Consider the following 25,586-nt stretch of genomic DNA (forward strand, 5'->3'; position numbering starts at 1 on the left):
GAAACTGCTGAAATGTCCAGAGGACAGCAGCGTCTGGCACCACAGTGTGCTCCACAGGTGCCTCAGCAGTAATGGGACAGAGAAGTGCAGCAACAAAGTATCTAAAAGGGAAACCAAAAGGACCCCAGACTCCATAAAGCATTAGCCCAGAGAACAGTTACTAAACATGATGGTTGTGCATTCAGCTCAGATACATGCTATAGATCTGAACTGACAGGAATTCGGCCTAATGTCTATACTTCAAAAGCAGCAGTCGAAGTGGACCACCAAAACAGCTAAAAGAGACCAGCGAAAGAGGAAGAGCGGTGGTGAAGTCTTATAAACTGGGACACACCTCGTGAGTAAAACAGAAAGGAGCTAGGTATGATACTAAGTGAGGGCCTTTAAATGGCACCCTCAATAATTTTCATTCAATGTCACATAACACTGAAATCAATGTGCCCTGAAATGAGGGCATGCTGAGGCTATGTCAACAAGAAGCTGAGAGAAACATTTAGGAAACGAAGTGGGTGCTCTCAAAAAGAAAGTGGATGACAACTGAGTGCAGTGTGTCTTTGCTGCAGCTTTGATTGATAATCTGAGTCCAACGTGAGTTATACAAATGGAGTGAGCACAGAAAACAAAGATCCTGTGATTCTCCAAATTAAATGAGGGAGGCATCAAAAATGTGTTGTTCAATGTTGTTTCAGATCCCACTCTAACCTGTTCATAAGAAAGAATAATTGGTGCACATTCTGTGGCTGACAAGGGCTACACAAGAGACTTCACTTGCAGTACCAGGCAGGTGATCATTCGTCTCAGGAACCTTTTTGTCCTGATGGTGTCCACAACAAAAACTGATGACTTTACTGATACAGTATGGTTTCAGGTTTGCCGAGGGCCATCCCTGCACACTGATTAGTGTATATATTCCCTCTAACTTAACACAGAGCACTCTGCAAACACTCTCTATAGTCTTAGCAAAGTCATTCATAACAATGACACTAATAGGAAGGTGACCTTAATGCCCAAATGCACTCATAACTCAACACAAGCAATATCCTTGTCCCTCCACAACATGGGCAAATCTCTGGGACTTTGTGACACATGGCAGAAACAACATGAGGGTTTGAAGTAATTCATATAATAATTCCCACTAAATTGCACCCACTCGCAAATAGACTATGCCTATGTTACGGCAACAGGAATGGCAGTAAAGGTATGGGGTTTGTCTAACCAATCACCAATGGAACATACTTTTCGTCATCTAGCCAACTGCTCAAATGGCATTAGGTGACTAAATGGTGATGATGTGTCAAAACCCCTTAGTGATAACATTATGGAATACTTTGAAACTAACAAACACTTTATCCACCCAAATACGTTCTCTGAAGCTTTTAAGTCCATCATAATGGGTTGGGCAATGTAAATGGTTACGGCCAAGATAAAAGATACAGAAACAGCAATAACAGAAGTTGAAGAGCACGTCTCCATTATTGGCCGGCATATGGTGGCCCTACCTGAAGAGGACCCACTCAGAGAACTGAATGTAGGTAGGGCTGCAAAGAAACAAAAATTAGAGAACATGACATGAACAGTGTGGTTCAGCTCCCAGCACACGTTTTATGAAATGGGTGACAAGGCAAGGAAGCTGCTTTATTGGCTTGCCAATATGAAAGGGAAGCCTGATTTATAGCGTCTATTGAAAATCAAGACTGAAAACAGATGTTATCGTCCATTAAGATCGCACACACTTTTGCCGTTTGCTAAGCATAGCTACATTAAAACACACAACGCCCCATCAGAAATCATCTGCCAAGGTACAATTTATAAAGCACATATCACAGGATGAAGGGCTCCGCATAACACAAGATGACATTCAATCAATCAATCAATCAGTACATTCATAGAGCACGCTACTCACCCGTAAGGGTCTCAAGGCGCTGAAGGGAGGGGGGGGGTGCTGCTACTGCTCGAATAGCCAGGTCTTGAGGTGTTTCCTGAAGGTGAGATGGTCCTGGGTCAGTCGTAGGTGGGCGGGGAGGGAGTTCCACGTCTTGGTGGCCAGGTAGGAGAATACTCTTCCTCCGGTGGTGGTTCTGCGAATCCGTGGGACGGTGGCGAGGGCGAGGCAGGCGGAGCGGTGTTGGCGGGTGGGAGTGTAGAACGCTTGGGGCGTTTGTTGAGGTATTCGGGGCCCATGTCATGGAGCGCTTTGTGTGCGTGGGTGAGGAGCCTGAACGTGATCCTTTTGCTGACGGGGAGCCAGTGCAGGTTTCTCAGGTGGGCAGATATGTGGCTGTGGTGAGGGATGTCGAAGATGAGTCATGCAGAAGCGTTCTGTATGCGTTGAAGTCTTTGCTGAAGTTTGGCTGTGGTTCCTGCGTATAGGGCGTTCCCGTAGTCCAGTCGGCTGGTGACGAGGGCCTGGGTGACAGTTTTTCTGGTTCCGGTGGGGATTCACCGGAAGATTTTTCGGAGCATGAGGATGAGATGGCGTTGACTTGCTTGGTCATCGTGAGGGAGGAGTCCAGGATGAATCCCAGGTTGCATGCGTAGTCCGTGGGTGTCGGTGCTGTGCCCAGCCTGTGGGCCACCATGAGTCGTCCCAGGTGGACGGGGACGGTCCGAGGATGAGGACCTCCATTTTGTCTGAGTTCAGTTTTAGACGGCTGAGCTTCATCCATTCCACGACGTCTTTCATTCCTTCCTGGAGGTTGGTTTTGGCGGTGGCTGGGTCTTGGGTGAGGGAGAGTATCAGCTGGGTGTCATCGGCGTAGGAGTTGACGTTGAGGTTGTGTTTGCGTGTGATGGCGGCGAGAGGGCTCATGTAGATATTGAAGAGGGTTGGGCTGAGCGAAGAGCCTTGGTGGGTTGTTGAGGTGCGATGGCAGACGGTGTCGAAGGCGGCTGAGAGGTCGAGGAGGATGAGAGCGGTTGTTTCCCCGTTGTCAAGCAGGGTCCTGATGTCTTCGGTGGCTGCAATGAGGGCGGTCTCGGTGCTGTGGTTGGCTCGAAATCCGAACTGGGATGGGTCGAGGGAGTCGTTTGCCTCGAGGAATGTGGTCAGCTGTTTATTGACGGTCTTCTCGATGACCTTAGCATGGATGGGAAGAAGGGAGATGGGTCGGAAGTTCTTCAGGGTCCGCTGTGGGTTTCTTCAGACGGGCGTTGATCTCTGCGTGCTTCCAGCTCTCTGGGAAGGTGGCTGACGAGAAGGAATTGTTTATGACGTTCCGGAGGTGGGGTGCGATGATGGTGTCGACTTTGTTGAAGATGTGGTGAGGGCATGGGTCAGAGGGAGAGCCAGAGTGGATGGTGTTCATGACGTGGGTGGTGTCTTCAGTGCTGATGGGGGTCCAGGCGCTGAGGGTGGTGGTAGGGGGCGTTAGTTTGGTGGCTGGAGACGGGGTCTGGGCGCCGAAGCTGTCATGTATATCGGCGATTTCAGACTATTTCTGAAATGCCCTCTGCAAAGGCCACTGACCCAAACATACGCCTGGTAGAGTTTTATGCCCAAAAAATAACCCTTCTTAGTACGCCCCCATTAAAAACAGTGTTTGAGAAAGCACATAATGTGCAGTCCTCGCCACGCTATTTTCATGGCACAATAATATTGGTACCCTTGAAACCCAATAAGCCAACAAATGAATGCAAGTCTTATAACCAAATATTATTGATCAATTTAGAGGACAAAATTCTGGCGAAGGTTTTGGCTTAAAGAGTAGTTAAAATTATATCTAAGTTTGTACATGAAGATCAAAATGGATTTATGTCAAACCGCAGCACCCAACACTAATTGAGGCAGTTGCAAATCATACTAATACAAGTTGAGGAATTAAAAGAGGTAAGTGCAATGATTTAGTTGTCAATAAAGGTGTGAACATGGTCCGCTGACCCTTCATGTTACAGGTCGTTTAAGGTATACATGATTTTAGTATTTACTAAGTAGGTCAAGGCCATTTAAACCGTTCCTTGGGTGCAGGACCAAGAGAACGAGGACCTGTACCATCCATTCCCAATAGAAAGAGGCACTCAATATGGGTTTCCAGTGTCCCCTCTAGTAATAGAGCCTTTAGCAGAGTGGATGACGAGATGCTCAGTGAATGGAATTCCGATGAAAAACTGCCAGGAGGGCAGAATTTCGCTTTATGTGGGTCAGTAAGTCTAGCAACCAGACTACTCTTTCCCAACGTGGAGTAAGATTTTGCAGATGTACAGAGATGCCTCTGGCCTTAGGGTAAATTGGGGAAAGTCCACCAATGTCCACATTAAAGGGGATCTTCCGACCTGTCTGCCCAGCACTAATCCAAGTCAGGCAGAGAAGCACTTTAAAAATATCAATATGGAGATAATGAGAAAAGAAGTAGGGTGTTGAACATAGCTCCCCTACTTAAGCGCACAAGTTACAAGGTAGATTCATGGGCCTCTCTTCCACTTTCAATAATGGGAAGAGAAGCGATGCTCAAAATAATCATGTTGCCCTTCTTTCTATAAACTATACAGAACTACCCAGGTACAATTTATGCTACCGTATTTACAGAGTTGCAATTCATTATGTGTAGATTCCTATGGCAAGGAACACTACCTACGATCTCATTTTCGAAATGCCAACAGACCCCCTTCAAGACAGGCCTCCAAATACTAGATGTTAGTCTAAACTACTGGGCATCACAATTAAACTGGATGAATTTTAGATTTTGTTTTTTAATACCAGGCTACATCTGTGGAGGAATTGGTCTACCAACATTGGGAACTGGTGATTTGTGGGATGTCGAGGAAACTGAGAACACTACTTTAGTGGATGGGCTCTGCTGCACAAAAAGAACACTAAAGCAACACTACAAAGCAAACAACCAATCTAGAACTTTCTTTACATTGAGGTAAACAAGACTGGGATGTGTCCTTTCCCAAATCATTATTACTTACTATAGGAATGTGAGTCTTGACACATATAATGAGAAGGGATGATATGATGATAGGCTCACAATTGACACACACAAAGAGGACAAAATCTTAGAGAGTTTTTGAATGCAGAGAATATGTTGCTCTGCATTCAAGATCACAGAACCCTTCCACATGTTTTTTGATATCACCAGAAGTTTCAAAAATAGCATGGACCCCATCATTAAAAAGAGTAAGTCAATATCTTTCCTTCCAAGATGAACCAACTGTATTAGTGGGGGAAAGGTTCAGCTTGCAAAATTTTTGGGGAAGAATTTTCTTAATGTTTAGTCTCACACTCAAGGAGTCTTTTAACCTAAAAACAAATCTGTTCCTGATCTGGCTTAAAATAGCGACAAAACTAGATATTAAACAAATGTAATGTTGGCAGAAAAGTTACAACTATATGTGCTCCCTTTGAGAATATTTTAGTTGTTTTCTAACATGTGGATAGTTTAGGCAGGGAAGACGTACCGGGTTGAAACAATTTGGATATTAGATCTACCTCAGAATATCACATTTTCATCAAAATTGAGTTTGCCATATTATTTCTAAAGCCAGACCCTAAAGTAATAGGATATTCCCAAAAAATGTACAGTCAATACCAAACATAATTGGAACTTTAATCTGAAATCATAGTAGGATGCATCACCTCTGAAAAAGATATAATTGTTGAATAACAAATTACTTACCTTCGGTAATACCTTATCTGGTAAAGACTATCTAGCCGCAGATTCCCTACATTAGAATTATCACCAGGCATCAGAATCAGTGTGGACATTTTCAAGCAGTACCCCCTGTGCGCCAATAGATGGCATCATTTGGCTCCATGTCATGCGCCGGGAAATTATATATGTATTACCCATGTAGGCGCCATCTCAGTGTGCTCACGTCCATTCATTTTCGCAACTTTCTATGCCAGGAGAGCGGAGCAACGATGAAAAATGACCACTGGTATGAGCTGCTAGTGCCATTTGAAATAGGATGCCCTCATTCAATAATCAGGTCGCAGGGATGGTCGGGAAGGAATTCCGCCTTCAACAGCCAATTGTCAAGGTAGGGGGAAGACTGAAACCCCAGAACTCCGCAGGTGTGCTGCAGCTGCTGCCATCACCTTGGTGAGGGGCGCTGGTAAGGCCAAAGGGAAGCATGGCAAACTGAAAGTGTTCGTGGCCCACCACAAACCTCAGGTAACGTTTGTGGGCGGGGACGAGGATGTGCAAATATGGGTCCTGCTTACCCATTGCTACCACCTAGTATCTTGGGTCGAGGGCAAACAGAACTTGAGCGAGTATGAGCATTTTTAATTTCTCCTGTTTGAGGAAGGATTGAGAAGGCACTGGTATAGGATAGGACGAGGGCCTCCATTCTTCTTGAGCACCAGAAATCAGCAGGAATAGCAACCACGACCTACATCGGATACCGGCACCCTCTCTGTGGCTCCCTTGGCCAGACAGCCAACACTTCTTGGCGTAGTAAGAGAAATGGTCCTCTGTCAACTGGTTGTAAGTGACAGGCAAGCGAGGAGGAGCAGTAACAAAGGCGATAAAGTATCCCCTTTGTATAATCTGTAGTGCCCAACAGTCTGATGTTATTGAACTGCAGCAGGACAGGTGATGGCATATCCTGTCCCCCACCAACCCCAGTGCTAGGCTCGCAGAAGAGAATATTCTCTTGCCAAAGGTATCCAACCTTTTGGATTCCCTATCTGGTGGAGTGGAAGGGAATGAGCCAGGGTTAATTCTTGAAGTGGGGGCCTGGACCACCAAGCTCTCCGGAGTAGGGTGCTGAGTAGGAAAACTGGGGTTCCCTGGAAGTGGAGGCCTGGACCACCAAGCTCTCTGGAGTAGGGTGCTGAGTGAGAAAACTGCAGTTCCCTGGAGTGGGGCAGTGGCAGTGGGCAATCGTCCTGTGCACAGGAGCCCCTGTACAGGGCTTAGACGGGGACCCAGTGGAGGATGTTGGTGAGGGCTTCATTAAAGGGGAGCAAGGGTTTGAAGGGGGCAATTGCCAGTTGAAGGACCTTCATCAGGAATTTAGTCTTGACTGCTACTGAGAGCAAAGGGAGAATGTGGATTAATGTATACGGTATGAACATGTGATAATAACTATGCGCAATTGCTAAGACCAAAGTCCATTTGAATGGCGCCAAGTCGATTGTTGACCAATTGGAAAGTACACACACCAACTGTTATTTTGGGTGGCGGGATCGGGGGTTTTGCTGGAACATACAGTGGAGACATGTTTTGTTGTATAAGGATGAAACGTATTTTGAGATGCTTTGTATGCTGATAAAACTTAATAAAAATATGTTTTCAAAAAAAAATTGACTGCTACTGAGAGCAGCTGAAGGTCCAAGACCTCAGCTGCCTTACGCAGTAGCATAGAGAAAGAGCCCCCCACCTCTGTAGCCACAGCAGGAGGGGAGAACAAGCCAGTATCCTGTGAAGTGTCTAAACCACTGGCATCTGCCAGATCCTCATACAATGTGTTTTTGGTATCATCCAATGGGTGGCGATATTCATTAGTGTTGATGTACCCCTCCCATTCTTGTGTACCTGGACTGTCATAGACAAAAGGCCCTGGCTCCGAATCAGAAGGCATGGCCACGAAGGGCACTAGAACTAGCATCATGTGAAGCTGGTCCTGCACAGTGTCTAAGTCAAGAACGAAGATGATGGGGATTGTGGTGGGGATGGTGTTGTTGATGGGCGTCGAAGGCGCTGGGGATGTAAGCATGGGAGCGGGCGCTGGAGAAGTTCTCAGTCTCACTAGTGGCACTGCTTCAGATGCAGCAGTGGATACATGGGTCCCACAACACTCCAGAGGGGCCGTGGCAACCATAAATGAGATGGGGGTCACTCTGGCAAATTCAGGGAAATGCGGAGCTGACCCTCTAGGACGCTCTGCAGAGGCACGGGGCCTGGAGTGTTGACGCTCCCTCATCATGGCCAAAGATTTGGGCGAATACGAAGAACAACTTCTTTTTATGCAACTTACCCGACAACGACTTTGACCAGGATGAATAACTTCAGGTGTGGCTCCACAAGCGTTCAAGGGACCTCCTAACCTTCCAAGCAACCGGGATCTTCATCGTCGTTGGGTCGTCGGACAGCAGGTGGCGAGAAGCTTGAGGGAGCACTCCCTCACTGTCTTCAGGTACATGGGGCGGCATTCCATGCAGGCCTTAGAGTCATTGCCTTTCTCGAGGTACTGTGGGGGAGGGAGGTCACAGACATCTGTCTGTGTCAGAATCCACATGATTTGAAACCAGCTAGTTTCTTGGAAACATCCCCATCATATAAATAGATTTTTTCCTAAAAATTGGTTGACAAAATGTAAAAAAAAGCCAGCTAAAAAAAGACGGAGGGGTAGCTCTTCCCGGATCTGCACTTCCTGGAGTGCAAAGGAAAAACTAGACACCAACGCTCGCTGGTGGTGCCTTTAATAGGTACCCCATATGTCATTTTCGGCACTGACGTGGAGGAAAACAACACCAACTACCACCGCACAGGGGCACTGCTCAAAAATGTCCAGATCCAGTTTGATGCCTGACGATAATTCTAAGATAAGGAATCTGCGGCTAGAAGTGTATCAGATGTAAACATTGAATCAATTTTTTCTAAATTAAATACAGAATGGAGTTTCAATGGAATTCGAACTTGGTAGATATGAAGAGACAACTCTGTTAATTGCCTCTAATGTTGGCTTTGCAGCTGTTAGTGTTTAACAAATATTGAATATTCTTGAATTTAGACAAACAGCAGGCATCACAAAAAGTATATTAACACAGGCCTTAGGACACTGACCAGAAAGAATTATTCCACATTATATATTTTATACTTGATTTTGCCTGTTCCACTGTGACCACTCCCAGTGTTTCAGTAAGATTGGTTACACCTTGCCCCTGTGTTTCAGCCATTGCTCTATGTTACGTGCCAAATGTAGGCTTGCAAAGATAAATGAAAGACAATATTTAAAAAATATATTTTTTAGTAGTACAGATTCCTCTGCAGGAGAGGATACTCCATTACAGCGGGCTGATAATAGTCAGCAGTGGTGCAACACACCTAAGGGTGCAAAGGAAACTAGTACATGAGATGGTGAAATTTGCAGGGTTGTTACAGATTTCGGCACTTGGTGCCACATAAGTGCATAGTTCAAAAACAATGAATGAGACGAATAATTAACACAAAATTGAGCTATTGTAGCATTGCTAGCCTTTGGAAGTATGGTAGCAAACCATGTAACATTTTGTCTGAGACAAAATAAACTTACTTTCTTTATTTTTAAATGCTTCCAGTTGTTGTTCAAGAGTAGTATGGTCAAAATGGAAAGCTTCTAGTACTGTCACCAACAAGCTGTCAGAAAAATAAAAGCTTGCTTATATAAGACAATACATGAATGAGAGGCATTATTTAAGCACAAAATAACCTTTATTCAAAATTATAATTTTCGGTCTGTGCCCAGGAGGTACTGCATACCTGCTCTATAAGGACGATATGCAAAGGCTAGGGAAATGTCAAGAGGGCATCCAGTTTTCGTTTTTAACTAAGCATATGATACAGAAAAGGATGAGAGAGTGTAAGAGAATAAGAGCATGGGAAAGCTTTATTTTACATTCTTTTTATTGAGTTTCGGTTGAAAACATTAAAAAAACAGCTCCAACAGTCACTATAAATTCAATGTTCAATGCAATACATATATTCTCTCTCTTTGGCGGACATTACATTTCTGAGTAGTAGACATTACAACCAGGCACCGACCAGCACTTGCCATTAGTTATTATACATTCAAAGAACACACATATATACTATATTACAACCATTCCTGCGCAACAAATAGCATGTTTTCAACCTGTCCCGTCTCCAGTTGAACAGTTCTGCTGCAGGACTAGTGTCCATTTCAATAGCAGGGTGTTAGAGAGATCCCTCAGCTGTGTATTACAATTTGTCTTCTACGTATCTCCCCCATGAACCATGGGGGGTGGGTAATCTATCCCTTAAGTGTATACCTTAGCTCTGCTAGTGTACATCTATTTCAGCGCCTTCTGTCGTAGTCTCTTGTGGGTGTGCCAACAGGTAGCACTTCAGCGGAGCCCAAATATCATTAGGTCTGGATGCACAGGGTAGCAGCTCAGCGTATGCATGAAGATGTTCCTGGCATGTCACCAGGTCAGTAATCCAGTCCTTGAACTTGGGCGCCCACCCCCTGCTCCACCTACAGGCCACTCGCCTCTTGGCTATTAGTAAGGCAAGGGCTACATACCTACGGTGTATTGCCTGTATCGGTTTAACATAGCTGAGCAAGGCCAGCAGCGTTGTGGGGTCTATGGGCGTATTTGTCATCAGCGACAGTGCTTCAAAAACCTGCGTCCAGTATTCGTTCACGCCCAGACACTCCCAGGCCAAATGCAGGCAGCAATAGTCCCACTGATCATCCGTCAGGGCAAGACCCAGTTCCTCCCCCCATTGGGCGCGTACCGGCGCAGCCTGCACTTCTCTCTGTGTGTGTACTGTCTGATAGATCAGAGAGACAAGTCTTTTAGCCATCGTGTTCTTGAGTAGTAGTTGTAAAGGGGTTAATTCCTGCGGTTCGTCGGGGAAGCCCGGGGTGAGTGACCTTATGCCCTGCCGGAGTCTGACATAGAGAAAAGAATCCAGTGGGGTCCGCTCCAGCCCCTGAAATATATGTTCAGCTGTGCGAAAGTGGCCTTCATGATACAAGTCCCCCACGTATGAATATGTGTGCACTTTCTGAGAGAATGGAACAGTGTTTCTTGGAGAAGAGACATGTTCGGGTGGTATGTGTGTGGCAAGGATATAGAGTAGAGCACAGGTGTTTGCAGTATCCGCCCTATGTGCTGCCACGCCACTACCGTGCATGTGATGGTGGTCGGCGTTTTCTCTCTGGGGTTGTGCGAGTCCTGAATCATCCCATCCAATGGAAGGGGGTGTGCGAGCCAATGTTCCGCCGCAACCTGCGGCATATACATGGGCTGTTTCACCCAAAACCATGCATAGTGAGCCTGTGCACTAATGTAATATAATTCGAAATCCAGTATGCCAAATCCACCTTGGGAGTACGGCCTAATAAGAATGTTCCACTGCAACCGCGGCTGCTTCCCTCCCCAAACAAGACGCGTCAGTTCCGACCTAAGTGTCATGAAAAAGAATTTTCCGGGGTAGTACGGTATATTTAAAAACAAGTAAAGAAGTTGTGGGAGGACTACCATTTTTATCAGCGAGACTCAGTCCGCCAATGACAAGGGAAGCGCGATCCAGCGGGTCACCGACTCTGCTATCCGCATCACCGCAGTGCCATAATTGAGACGCAGTAGCTCATCCCTGTCCCTAGTGACTTTAATCCCCAAGTAACGCAACTCCTCATCACATCACTCCAAAGGATAATCCAAAGGGAATCGGACTGTGGATGCCGTCAATGGGAAAATACAAGATTTCCCCCAATTAATCTGGATCCCCGATAACTTCCCAAATACTATAAATTCCCAAAGAATCGGATTTAGATTGTACTGCGGGTCCCTGATATACAGCGTGATATCATCTGCGTACAGTGATATGAGGATTTGTCGCATGTTACATCGCAAGGCCTGATCGTTGTGGTGTTGCCGTAGCCTCTCCGCCAAAGGTTCCACAGCTATAGCGAAAAGCAAGGGGGAGAGTGGGCATCCCTGCCGGGTACCCCTGGTGATAGAGAACGTCTGGGACGTGTGCCCATGAACAAGCACCTTGGCCACTGGCTTATGATATAGTAACCTGATCCATGAGAGGAAGAGAGGGGGGAATCCCATTCTCAGCATCACCCCAAATATATAATCCCATTCGATAGAATCAAAAGCCTTGGTGGCATCTAGAAAAATTAGCCGCCATAGGCAGTTCAGGAGAGACATTATCGAGAACAGTAAACAATGTCCTTAGATTGTGGGGTGTAGCTCTGCCAGGCACAAAACCTGATTGGTCTGGGAGGATTACATTATCCATCAACAGGCTCAGTCTGGTGGCAACCAGCTTTGCCAATAATTTTGCATCGCAGTTTAGGAGGGAAAGCGGTCTATAGGAGTCACAATGCTGGGGCGGCTTACCAGGTTTCATTAAGGAAATAATCAAAGCCTCCCTCATAGATGCAGGCAAGCTGCCAACGTCTAGGGATTCCTCGTACACCTCACGTAAGATGGGGACCATGAGGTCAATATATGTCTCGTAAAATTCTATTGGGATACCGTCTGTCCCCCTGGCCTTCCCCGCATGCATGCTCATAATAGCTTCTCTGACCTCATCAATTTCAAACGGGGCACACAAAAAAGTTCTCTGCACGTTGCTTAGCCATCCCAGGGCCACATCTCCCAGGCAACACGCCAAGTCCATCTCGTCTGCCCTATTCGTTGGCGTTAAGAATATTGGTTGTGTCACGGTATACCGTTCCCTCCAGATCTTCTATTTCCAGCACGAAGTTAGCACAGAGGGGGCCTACGAACTTTGAGGGCCAGCGCCTTGCCTGGTCATTCCCCCTCACCATAACACCTAGCCACCCAGTGTTTGCCCCAAAATGTTGTCTCCCTCTGTGCAGCGTTCATATACTCTGTGAGTGTCTCTCTAAATGTAACTTGGGCAGCGCTGGTCGGCGCCACAGCTATCGCCTCTTCCAGTGATTTTAGGTCAATCTCCAGTTTCCGGATTTGGGTAAGTATATCTTTAAGGAATCCTGACCTTTTTGCTATATAGAATCCACGCAGCGTGACCTTGAATGCTTCCCAAATTAGTTCTACGCTATCCACCGAACCCTTATTGCGGGCAAAAAAGTCCTGTATTTCCTCCCGCAGCTCTTCCTGAAACGTCGTATCCAGCAAACTTGGGGCGTACAGCCTCCACAAGTTACGTGGTACACCAAAATCCGATAAGAGTAAAGTGAGTCTAACTGGGGCATGGTCTGAGTATGTCCTGGCCAAGTGTTGTATGTGTTCTATTGCAGGGCCCAGTCCACGGGACAATATCCAATAGTCTAGCCTCGCCCATGACGCCGCCTGCACCATGTAGTGTGTTCCCTCCCGTGTGTTTGGATGGGTGTGCCGTAGGTGATAAGCACCAAGTGTGTCACAGAGGGTCGTGCATGCTTTGGTGTGGTGATGCGGGCTGGGTTCGATCTATCCAGGCCAGGATTCAGCGTAACGTTGAAGTCTCCACCCCAAATAACATGTTCTGAACCTACTTCAAATATTCTGGCCCATAAAATGGTGAAGAAGTGCGGGTCATCTTTGTTGGGCCCATAGCAACAGGCCAATGTGACGGAGGTGGTGCCCAGTCTTCCCCACGCTAAGCAGTATCTGCCCTGTGTGTCCCACGATGCCCCCGCTAGGTGAAACAGTACCTGTTTCTTAATGAGTATCACCATACCCCTCGCAAAGGAGGAATAAGAGGAGAAGATTCTGTGCGCAGCCCATTTGCTCACGAATGTATTAGGTCTGTGAGGGGAGAAGTGCGTTTCCTGAAGCATGACTATGTGTGTCCTATGCCTCTCCAAATATGCCAATATATGTCTCTTTTTCGGTGCGTCGCCCAGCCCCCGGACATTCCATGTAATGATATTGAATTTCTCAATTTTCCAATCAGCCATACTCTTGGGAATCCGCCATCCGCGACATCGCACCCTATAATGACAATGTGCTCTACACACCTCCCAGCAGGTTACAACGGAGACTTTCCTTGGGTATCCACCTTCCAACTCATGTGTTAGCTGTCCTAGTCCAAAGGAGAGAGCTGTTCTCTTAGTACTGTGCATGCAACAAACCTAACAAACCCCTCGACCCCCCCCAACCCCCTCCCACCCCCTCCCACTGAAGCAGCCCCAACTTGCCAGTAATTTTAACCCACCCAGCCCCCCCCCCTTTTCTCAACAAGTACAGCATAGTAGTCCCTGCAGTCAACATGCAGTGGACCATCCCGGGGTAGTTCCCTTCGGGGGCCAACACCAGGCGGCGACACAGCTACCCCTCCGTCCTTAGAGCGCTCCGCAGCCAGAGCCACGAGGCCCAAATAGGTGGGGGGGGCGGGGGGGGGGGGGGGAGCGTCCGGTGAGCAATTAAATGAGCATTGTATGGTACATCAGTCACATAGTATAAGCCTTCTCTTATGACACAGCCTGCCAGAAATTAACTCATGTGTCTCCAGTCCTTAGTATGTCGTCTATATCTCACAGGGAGTCTCTCATTGAGAGCCGTCTTCTGCCTCCTCCGCCAGAGACCACTGGGAGCTCGCTGCATCACCAACCGGTCTACTCGATCTTCTCACTTGTTTGAGGAATTCTTCCACTTGCTGAGGTTTGGTGAAAAACCTCTGTCTGCCCTGATGCGTGACCCTCAAACGTGCCGGCTATAACAGTGCATAATCGATCTGTGCTTTCCTCAGCTTACTCATGACGTCGAGAAACTTACGTCGTTCCTCCTGGACCATAGGCGTGAAGTCTGGATATATGGAGAACGAGTTGCCGTCATACGATAGTGTCTGTTTACTTCTCGCGGAACGCAAAGCCACGTCCCGGTCCCTATAATTCAAAAGCCTTGCTATAATGGGCCTCGGGGTATGGCTGGGTTGGGGCCGCGGGCCCAGAGATCTATGAGCTCGTTCCACAATTAATTGGTTGGAAAAGGCTTCCGATCCGATCGCTGCTAGCAACAGTTTCTCCACGTACTCTCCGTCCGTCCAGTATTGGTTGATTCCTGGCATACCCAAAATGCAAATATTAATGCGCCTACTTCGCTCTTCTAAATCCTTGTTCTTCACAGCTATGACCCTCAATAGGTTATCCATGCGGGCAAGTTGCGTTGTATGGCCGGATGTTGTGTCTGAGATGCGTCTTTCTGCTTCTTTGATCCTATCTACATGCCCATCCAATTTGTGCGCAATGGCCTCCATCTGGGACGACAGTCTATCCACCTTGTCCACTATGGTGGCAAACCCTTTGCCGAACTTCACGAAGAATGTCTTGGACATCAGTGGACTGTCCAGACGCCGAACCTTGGGTCTCACAACTCCCTGCTCTGTCATGGTCATCTTGTGCGCTTCGGGTAGGCCTCTTGGACGTTTCAAAATTCAACTTTGGTTGTTTAGCGTCTGGCTTGCCCATTTTGATTCTAGAGGCGCACCACGGTGCAGCGTACCTTCGCGTCTGTTACTCCTTGCCTCTTGTTCTCTCCCCTCTTACGCGTGGAGCTCCACTTGCAATAGTCCGCAACTGAGAGTGCACCTTCCTCGCGCCTCTCGATGTTCCCCCACTCACCACGAGTGCAACCACGGGCTCGCGCTTTCACCTTCACCGGCCTACGCTCGACCAGGGCTCCACAGTCACCTTCGGCTCCACTTTCAACACGCCGATGTAGGAGCAGACGAGAGTCGATCCTTCCAAAATTTGGCAGAGTGTAGCAGGCATGCTATCTCTCCCCTCTGGCAGTGTCAGATACCACAAAAATGACCATTTAGCAGGATAAATTATGGAGTTAAATCACTGGACGGCAGGGACCTCACATTCGTGCAGCCAGCTTGTAAGTGCGCCACCTAGCGCCCCCGAGCATGGGAAAGTTTGTGTGCTCATAATTACATTATGTTTAAGGTTTTAATATATTTCCTTCAACAAGTAACTGCAATTTAATGAAATTAAGAAGGTAAGGTCCTTAACTTTGACACCTGCACTGCTCATGATCTCATGCTGGACCTCAGAAAAAATGCAATTGATGCCTTCTGTCAAGATGCTCTGGAATGGAGTTTGAAGAAGAATCTTCCCAGAAGCGGCCAGTAAAAAGACCCACGCTGGAGGGTTGAGAAAGGAAGGTTGGGGCTAAGTGTCCAGTAAAGTTCCTTTTGAAAAGAAGGAGCTTTGCTGAAAGGGTGAGATTGTAAAGCTTATCCACAGCTATGATGACATTCACCTGTTTGCTTCAATTTATGGAGGTTTTCACAGTGTAAGGATAATTAATTGAAGCTCAACATTTTGACCATAGGACATTCAAATTAAGTATAAGGAGAGAGGGAGAGACAAACAAACAGAGCGAGAGAGATTTAGGGAGATAGAGAAAGAATAAAAGCACTATATTCTGGATATTTTTGCCTTCTCTCTGCTATTCACAAATTATATTTTCTAAGCAAGTCCAACTTTTGTGTACTAAAAACATCTAGGGTTAAAGTAAGGGTACCATTCATTCAATAAAGTATCCCACTCAAAAGGATAGTTAAAGCTGCTGGCTCAATGTTAAGTCTTTAAATACATACTCAATTAATAATTCAAATAAAATGTCGTACCTTACACCTAATTTCTGGTTGATCTGTCCTGTTTGCAGAACATGGATAAAATGCTTTAAGTGGTACATGTACGCTGACCATGACAGATGTTTACACACCGCTCCCACGATCTCCACTGAGGCACTGATCATATTTTCATACTGGAAAAGAGTAACAGCTTAATTTGCACGTGGAACAGTTGACATTTATGACACACATAAGTGACTGGACATCAATCAGATTTATCATCAAATGAATTTGTGGAACTTCATGAATACTGGTTTAACTTGTGCAGAATAATGCACCTTGTGAATCCATCATACATACTAAACATAGACTGCAGGTGAAGACTGCTGGCCATATTAGGTAAACCTGAGAGATAGTCTCAGTACAGTGGGGCAAGGTACACAGCTAGTCTGTTTAATCTTAAACAGACTAGCTGTGTACCTTGCCCCACAGTACTGAGACTATCTCTCAGGTTTACCTAATATGGCCAGCAGTCTTCACCTGCAGTCTATGTTTAGTATGTATGATGGATTCACAAGGTGCATTATTCTGATAGACCAAAACAAGCTCCTTTGCCTGTTTCCTTTATGGTCCAATAAGCAGTGTGCGAGCATGGGAAATTCTTCATCTGTAAGAGACATTCAAGGTGTTTACCTTGGATGACTTACTGTGCCTAAACAAACATTCTTAATATAAGTCTTTCAGGAACTTTTCATTTGCCTAACGCATTTTCTAAATTCTCCTTCCAAGTGTTTTTGGAGATTCAATCAATTTGTATGGTAACTCAGTTTGTGAATTGATGCAGGATCAGCAAACCTGTTTGTTTATAAGGTGAAAAGAGCAGAGCAAAATGCAAACAGGATTACTGGATGACACGATTAAGCCATACCCAGCCTAGAAGAGGTCTCTTCATCCCCCCTTCATCGTCTTTGAAGCCTTTCATTCATCCATCCATGTATTCATCTTTTCAAACTTCTATCCATCCGTCCTTCCTTTACCATTATATTCACCCACCCTTTTATCACTAGTCTTCATCCATCCTTCCACTCATAATTCCTAGCATTCATCCATCCTTTTACCCACTCATACATTCCTTTGTATCCATTATATTACACTCGTTATATCGGTCCACCCACTCATCCTTTAACCCTTCAATCCAGGTTTCCTTCCAATCACTCCACCTTTCATGCATCCTTGCATTGTGGCTTTTGCCTCCCTCATCATTAAAATGAGGCGCGACAGTTGTGCTTGTGGTGGGATCAAAGGAGGTGGTGTGTGTGCACGAGTGTTTTTCACACTTTACTGATATCAAAGCTTGAAATCTTCGATGACAGCACTTGAAAGTTACAGGGAAGAGTGCACGTAGATGAACAGAGCAGAACTAAATGGGGATGAGACAATTGTGGATTACTGGATGACGATGATACCTTATCCTTCCAGCATTTGTGCATTATTAGCATGTCAATGTTATTCCATACTTAAGGCAAATGTGGATTATTGTCCCAGAACGGAAGTCAGACTACTTACTGTCCATGTCCGGTGTGAATGAGAATACGGGAATGAAGCTGGTGCTTTAAATACTTGGTTCATGTGGGTTACTGGCATGGAGGTGACACTACATGTTGGTGACAAATGTGAGCTACAAGATCGGTGATGGTAATTTTCCTGCTCAGGGATATTGTGGGTACTGGAATTGTGATGGTGCTCTACAAGGTGGAGACTATGTCCATTCCAGGAAATGCTGAGGAATACTCAGATGACTCTAATTTGCACACAGAGCTAGGTAAAGAGTTTAACCTATATTTACATATGTTAACTGATTGTTTTTTCTCCATGCTTTAAAAAAGCATGACATTTTGCTGGAGTCAGAGAAAGAGGATGACATCCATTTATATGTATTAACTGGCTGTTTTTGCATACATTAAAAATATATTAATCTTTTATGAAATGTGTTAAATAATATAATTTGCAAAGTGCTGATTTCATTCTTGTAACATTATGGAGTTTATATCGTATGGCTTACTTTCGTAAGCTGAAACAATAAATAACATTCACAAATTTACAACATGAACTACAATGCTGCTTTACAGTCCGGAGGCTTTGTGGATTACAGCCATGACGATGTTGTCATCACTTTACATTTATTTATTAATTTCTTTACTTGGACAACACACATTCCACAGGGATTTCTTGTACTAAAAAAAAATCGCAACCCCATCGCAAAAGAGAATAATTAACAAAACCAACGGGTTTTAAAAGTCTTTTTCAACTGGACAAAATATAAAAAGACGACCGATCTTTATAGGAAAGATTTTCTGAGGATTTTAACTTCTGGCCCTCTTAAGGCCCAACATTCAAAAGGCACCCAATTCGAAAAGCTCTGCCTTTGCTGGAAGTCCATTTAAACATGGGCTCAGAATCAGAAGCGCTCCCGAATACAGTGGCCCTGCAGGTCCATAAGAGATCAAACGATTCAGAAACCTGGGACTGGTCCTTTAGACACACAGTCTGGTAAGTGCCTTTAAACTGGACACGTTGATTATCTGGAAGCCACTTCTGTGAGAGACGGGCAGAGGGATCCCCTCACAGTTTCCTAGGCTCTGAACATACCTAACATAACTAACATACCGGAGCTGTGTAATTTTGAAATTCTAGGGGTCTGAGATACATAACCTTATTATAATACAAACGGGATATAACACAAGCTCCCACAATTGCTCCATCCGTGCAAGATGGAATAAATGAATTAACAATTTTCCTCAACAAAGTCAGCTATACAAACGCACAGAACAAACCGTTTGAACACTGAGAAAATGCCAACACCTTTGTCATGACAGCAGACATGAGTAGTAGGCCAACCTGGTATAGTCTGTTTGACTGACACTGATTTTAGGGAAATAGTTTGTCATCGAACACTGAAATCAAACAGGCAGTTCTTAGCTGGCCAATCAAACTAGTCAACTACAGAGAATTTCAGCATACCTGGGTGGCCTGACTGTAAGAGAAGTCCATGAAACCGAAAAAGTGAAGCGGCAGCCCTAGCTCTTGCAAGATGGAGCCATGGATTTGTCCGGAGGCCTGCTTTGAGCTTCCACATTTGCTGACTGACCTTGGTTTTATTTAAAGCCGCAGATCAAGAACACTATCAAGAGCAGGGCATCCCTGAAATTCAGAGTTGTCTCAGAGAGAGGTTTGATTTCTTTATAGATGTTAATCAAATGGAAGAAACGTTACATTGTGAACTGGTGTTACTTCTCTAGGCACATAACTGGGAATGGTCCTTTTTATTCCAGTAAGGTACATAAACTGGGTCGGTTTCTCATGTGAAAACATTTATTTGCCTTATGTGCATCCAGTCTTTGATATAAAACAACCCCAGGAAAATAAATACACACTGTGCTCCTCTTGATTCAGCTTAAGGATAATATTGTTATAAATGGTTCTGTCTCTGTTAAAACAATCCCACATTATCCTTCGACAATGAATCGCAGTTTCTACTGCTTCGATAAAAGAAAAGTAAATCTGTGACTGTGAACTCTAACTTCAATAACTCACAACTTCTTCTAATTCATTTCAGCGACGAGCCTCCAGCTGATGGTGCTTCCCACCAATCCTAGACTGACAGTCCCAATGTCATGTGCTAAAAAGGCAGTTTGTCACTTTGCTATGAAGCAAAGGGATTTTAGAGTAAACCATATCAAAATGAAACACGAATTTTGGAAAAATTTTACGTTTTTGGTATCCTATGTTGAGTACACTTGACATATTTAAGCGGTATGCACACCAGACATCTCGAAGCAATACTGAGTGCTGAAAGTACATTTTGATAAAACATGTTATGTGGGTTAAAACAGACCTTTAAGTCTCAAGATATCAAAGACAAAAATACTTCTAATCCATATCGATTTTAGCCAATTTATTTTATTCCACTATGTAGTGAAATCTAATGTCTGGTTTCTAAGAAAATGCTTCTTTAGAGAAGAACGACCGCTATTTTTGGCTAAACACAATGCAGTCGATCAGATAAGCATAGTGCACCCTGTGGCTGGTATAAACATTTTGTCTGGGGTTACTTTCACAACTCGGTCCGAAGCCGGTTACCTTGTGTTTTCTGAGCTCAAGGACCAAAAGCAAAGTGGACATCAATAAGTATTTATCTCACCCAAGGTAAAAAATTTTTAAAAAGAACACTGATCATTATAGGAGGTCAGAAGAGGTTGACGTCTTTGGAAACAGCCTAAAGTGATGCTCTTAACATTTTATTTTCCTGATATTCACCCACATCACTTCCTAAAAGAGGCAACTTTCAGTTAGCAATACTAGCCCGAAAATTAGCAAAGTGACAGCTTACTTAATCAGAATTTAGTCTTATCTTCCAGACACCTAAGATCGATCCACCGAGTCATAAACAGCACCTTCTGCACATCACATTCTCCCATACATATTCCATTTGATAGCACAAAAAGTCCACACGGCACTAAAACGGACTGGACTGTGTAATTAGCAGAGTGGGCCACAGCAACAAGTTTGTGTGTTTACTGTATCCTCGGTCAATATTATACTATTATTTTAGAAAAAGGCTTGACTTGGGCCTGGTGCATACCTTTATGCTATCTGTGTAGCGGCCGCTGTTGCGACTGGGTCACACAACAAACGTGGTCTCACACTAAATGAGCTATTGCAGCTCCACAACACTTCTATAATTAACAAGCATTGGCATAGCCAATAGGTCTCACCTTTGGGACCTTATAATTGTATAGCCATGCAACCGTTGATGTACCAAGGATATTGTGCTGGATAACTAAACACTAATAAGATCCCAAAGGCAAGACCAATTGGCTATGCCTATGCCTGTTAATTGGACCCATCAAGTTTGGAAATGCTGCTCGAACTGTTCTGTGGCAGAACAGACCTCCTTAAGTATACATTGGATGGACGCAGATCATCGTGCTCTTCTCTGTAATGCGTGTTTGATTCGATAGCACTCCAGGAATCCCCAAAATGCAACAGCCATGCAACAGCACGGTCACCTGTTTAAACAAGTACGAGTGGTGCACATGTGAGAGAAGGGTGCGCGTGTGAGAGAAAGGTGCGCGTGTGAGAGAAAGGTGCGCGCGTGAGAGAGAGGGGAGCAGGAGGTGAGCCTGGGAGTGCTGCGTGCGTGCGTCTGCTCTTTTTCGAAGCACACACTTGTGCTTGTGGTGCGCCCCTGCTTGCTCCTGCAAGCTGGATGCCGCCACAAGCATGAGTATGTGCTTCGAAAAAGAGCAGAACGACGGCTAAAGGTTCTCCTGTGCAGCGCATGCGCGCTGCGTAGGAGAGACCTAACAATGGGGTTGCCACTAATGTCATAACATGGACTAAATACGTCACTAGTTCCCAAACAGCATTTGTTCTGAAAGGGGAATTAACCATCCATTGAGCTCACTAAAGCACTGGCACCCCGTGCATCTCAAATAGATTCCCAAATTACAGTTCAGTACTTAAAACAGTGATCTGAGAATGCACTCTTTAGTAGCAAATGTCATCCCTTCTACTCACCTCTACACCTCCTCCAACCAATGACACAAAGACACCACAGTGTATTCCGACTTCATTGATAACATGCAAGTATCTAAGAGCCTAGAATCCTCTTCTTTTGGAATGTCTTCCAAGCAGTGATCGGACAGGACCTTAGCTGTACTGTGTCAGTAAAATAACGAGCATAATGTCCATAGTTCATTGCAAATGATTATCTTGCATTATTTTGGACCCTTTCTGTACATTTCGGAAAGGTATCATTATGTGTAGAAAGGAATGCCCATTGCTCAAACAGCTGATTGGTTAAAGGGAAAAGCAAAGGCACACCAGTTGTATCAACTGTACAGCCACAACTGTGTTTAAAAAAAACACATACTAAATTCATATGAAAAAGAAATCTAGACAGGATCAGAAGGCATACACAACCTACCTTGTGCATTTTTTCATCAAAGATGGCCGTGGTTGCATATGGCATGATATAATTCTGCAACGATTTAGAGGATAGGACAGTTTTTCCTTCAACTAGTTGCTTTGCAATTTTCCTCAAGGCACGTGCTCTTCTGTGAATCTGAGGGTATAGAAGTTATGAAAACAAACATTCCTTTAGGGAGTTTTTGTTTAGGAAACATTTTAATTCCATGGCAATGGTGTAACTCACACAGTGATAGCCAAAGCATTCCATTGTCTTCCCAAGAAAATAGTTTTCTTTGTGGTTCCCATTTGTAACTGCACACATAATATAAAAAAATTCTTGTGAGATGTGCATTCATGAGCAAAGGTTATTCCTTTCAAAGTAATTATTGTAAACAAGATTAAAAACTCAGGAAGTGGCAAGATAAGGAATAACTCCAATAGCAGTTGAACTATAAAATATAGGCTTACTGTGGTAAGCCATAGTTAATACATTACAGTACAACATCAAGTCAATTTTCAATGGTTTCAAACACAAAAACTGGAGACCTTAGTTCTAACGCTGGCTTGCATACGGGACCGAATTTTGATATCCAATCAAAATCAAAGCACCCCACTGTACTTCTACTCCTCTGTTAACTAGAACCAGAGCATTTAGAAACAGTAATAAGACTAGTGGCATGTATTTTATAATTTAAAAAGAATAAAAACAGGCCATTTTAATTAGCCCGAAACTCTCCTGGGGTGATTCTTTTAGAGGACTTATGCAAGGAAATTTCCTCATACAATCATCAGTTTTTCCATGGGGAAGAGTGTGCGTCACTGCCTCTTGTATGACATGTCTCAAGTGTAAATATTTCTTACTCTTTTTATGATTTTTCTAGGTGAAGGTTTTATGAAACTCTGCATTTTTCATTTCAGTAGCTTTAGAGGATTGAATATCTTGGCAGAACGTTGAGCAAGCATGGTGGACACTACAATCCGATCGGTAGAGGTGGGAACCTTGCTGAACGTTCTCTAATAAGGACTGCTTTTCTGCATGAAGAACAACTGTAAGCAAGTTTAGAATGCTTGGTTTTCAAGTGTTTTCTCAACTGCCCGTAGGGTGGCGTTCAGGGCAATCCATCATCTAGGGCCCAGCACTCTCAAATATCTACCTCTAGGTAAAAATTGTGTAATGGTTTATTGGTTAATTGAGTGTGCACGTGCAGATTATAGATTTCTGGGTGGTGCACATTCATGGACCTCAAAGTCCTATGCAGATCATACTACTGTAGGCAATGATTGCCATGCCAATGTCATTTGAGAGCTCCAAGTAGTGTTCAGTATGGAGTAATAAGAGGATTTTTCAGAGGAAAGAAAGCTGCATACTAACCCTTAAACTACTGTAGAAAAATGTGTTTTATTACAATATGGGCAAATGGGTACATTCCACAGAGGACTGTCTTTGAACACAAAGCATGCTTGAAATGCTTTTAAATATGAGATTTGTGGCCCAATTTCAAATATGGCAAAAACACTTCATAGCTGCATTTGCAAATGCCATTGTGCCTGTTCTTTTTTACTTAAATGAGTATAGTAAGTACAGATTCCGCTGACCACTCATAGATGTTAACAAAAAGCATTAGGAGTGATGACCACTGCATAGCAAGTATCATCATTGGCCACATGACCACTATATTATCTCAGCAATCCTATGCTGTCATGTGGAAGAGGTGTGCCGCAGCGGCTAGGGCGACTGACTCCGGAATCTGGGGATCACGGTTCGATCCCTGGCACCGGCGGCAGATTAGCCCAGCACCATGTGACTCTGGGCAATAGCTTGCTTAATCTTCCCGACGGCCCCCAGCACCTAGAGACCCTTATGGGTGATTGTGCGCTTTACAAATGTGGATCATTATTATTATTATTATTCGATTTTATAACAGTATGTCGAATTCCAAAATCAATTTCAAAGGATGGAAGAACAAGCTGCAAAGTTCTCCCGGTACATAGTAAGGATATTGATTCACAGTTTTCTCATCAAGTCTAATTTCCTGTACAAAAATATTACTTACCTTCAACAGTGCTCTAACAAAAGATACTCTATCTGCAGATTGCTCACAGTTTTGAATTCCCCCAGGTGACTGTCGGATCTGGATTACATTTCTGCAATAGCTCCCATGCACTAGTTGGTGGTGCCCTTAGATTTCCTGGGATCCACACCCTACTACTGTAAATGAGAGTGCAGTCCCCTAAATAGGAAACACCCCTGCTTGCTAATGCAGTTTTCAAAGGTAACTTCAGCACCCTTAGACAGACGTGGAGTCGGTAATAGGATAGTGTGAGGAGTCTAAAATGGGACTTTATGACCAATCATGAGTTCATTGCACAGAACGAGATGGAAAGTGAGTCAGTGAAGAATCTGCCACTAGAGAGAGTATCTATCACAAAGAGCGATACTGACGGATGCTTGCAACTCTCTAAATCATAATCCTACCAATGAATTCAATAAGACACTTAGCTCAAAACTCCATCATGCAGCACAAATGAGATATATAATGATTCAAAAAGTCATATGTTGCTGTCACACTCTAGCAGTCCAAGAATTTATTTTGTTCCCACAGTGCACAAGAATTTTGTTGCCCCGCCTTTCAGACCAACAGCAACCTCTTTTGGGTCTGTATTATCTAATGCTGGCAAACATATTGATTAATATTTACAGACAATTGTTCAGAGTCAACCATCATATCTCAAGGACACTACACATCTACTCAACATACTGATGGGCAATTCCAAAGTATATACGCATAACATTATGTATGCTTTTTCAAATCCTTACATATCGCCATACCACATAGCGACGGTTTGGAAGCCGTGGAGCGGTGCTTGACTCAGAATGAGAATACATATTATTTACAATTAAAAGTAACATCAATGGGATCTACAGCAGCCCCATGTTATACCAAAATCTTCATGGTTGAATTTGAACATGGTTACATATTGCACAATTTCTCTTCAACTCTGAACAGCCGCAACCCTTCAGGAGTTCAGAAAGAGTCTGAAAACGTGGCTGTCCAACAGAGAGCCCATAGCAGAAGAACATCTTTCCCCCCTCCCCCCCCTCCTCCCCCCCACCCACCCTCCCCGGTCTGGAGACCCTCACAGGTGATAAGAAGTGCTTTACAAATCAGTCTTGATTGATTGACTGACTGACTGACAATCCCATTATTACACACGAGATGTGCTGATGATATATTCATTATTTGATTAGGGAACAAAGAATAGCTGATCTGCAACATCAATTAACTACAAACAAGAAATCCCAAATTGCAGTTTAACTCTGATATGGATAAACACATCACTGTTCAAGATATGGACATTTGTATGGACCGACAGCAGCTAAGCACCAGATTATAGTCCAAACTATTGATAACAATCATTTATTGCATTACAATA

General features: G+C 44.4%; 1 protein-coding gene across 2 annotated transcripts in view; it reads right to left on the reverse strand.

The window, feature by feature from the left end:
• Positions 1 to 25,586, reverse strand: part of UTP20 (UTP20 small subunit processome component) — a 1,109,880-nt gene that overhangs the window by 383,284 nt on the left and 701,010 nt on the right. For both annotated transcript variants that reach the window (XM_078675325.1, XM_078675316.1), the window contains exons 38-40: positions 22,168 to 22,305; positions 16,233 to 16,372; positions 9,202 to 9,284 (exon numbers count right to left, since the gene is read on the reverse strand). In XM_078675325.1, coding sequence (XP_078531451.1) covers positions 9,202 to 9,284; positions 16,233 to 16,372; positions 22,168 to 22,305 — 361 coding nt within the window. The remainder of the gene's footprint in view (positions 1 to 9,201; positions 9,285 to 16,232; positions 16,373 to 22,167; positions 22,306 to 25,586) is intronic.

This window comes from Lissotriton helveticus, chromosome 1_1, assembly GCF_964261635.1.
Source record: "Lissotriton helveticus chromosome 1_1, aLisHel1.1, whole genome shotgun sequence".
NCBI lineage: Eukaryota > Metazoa > Chordata > Amphibia > Caudata > Salamandridae > Lissotriton > Lissotriton helveticus.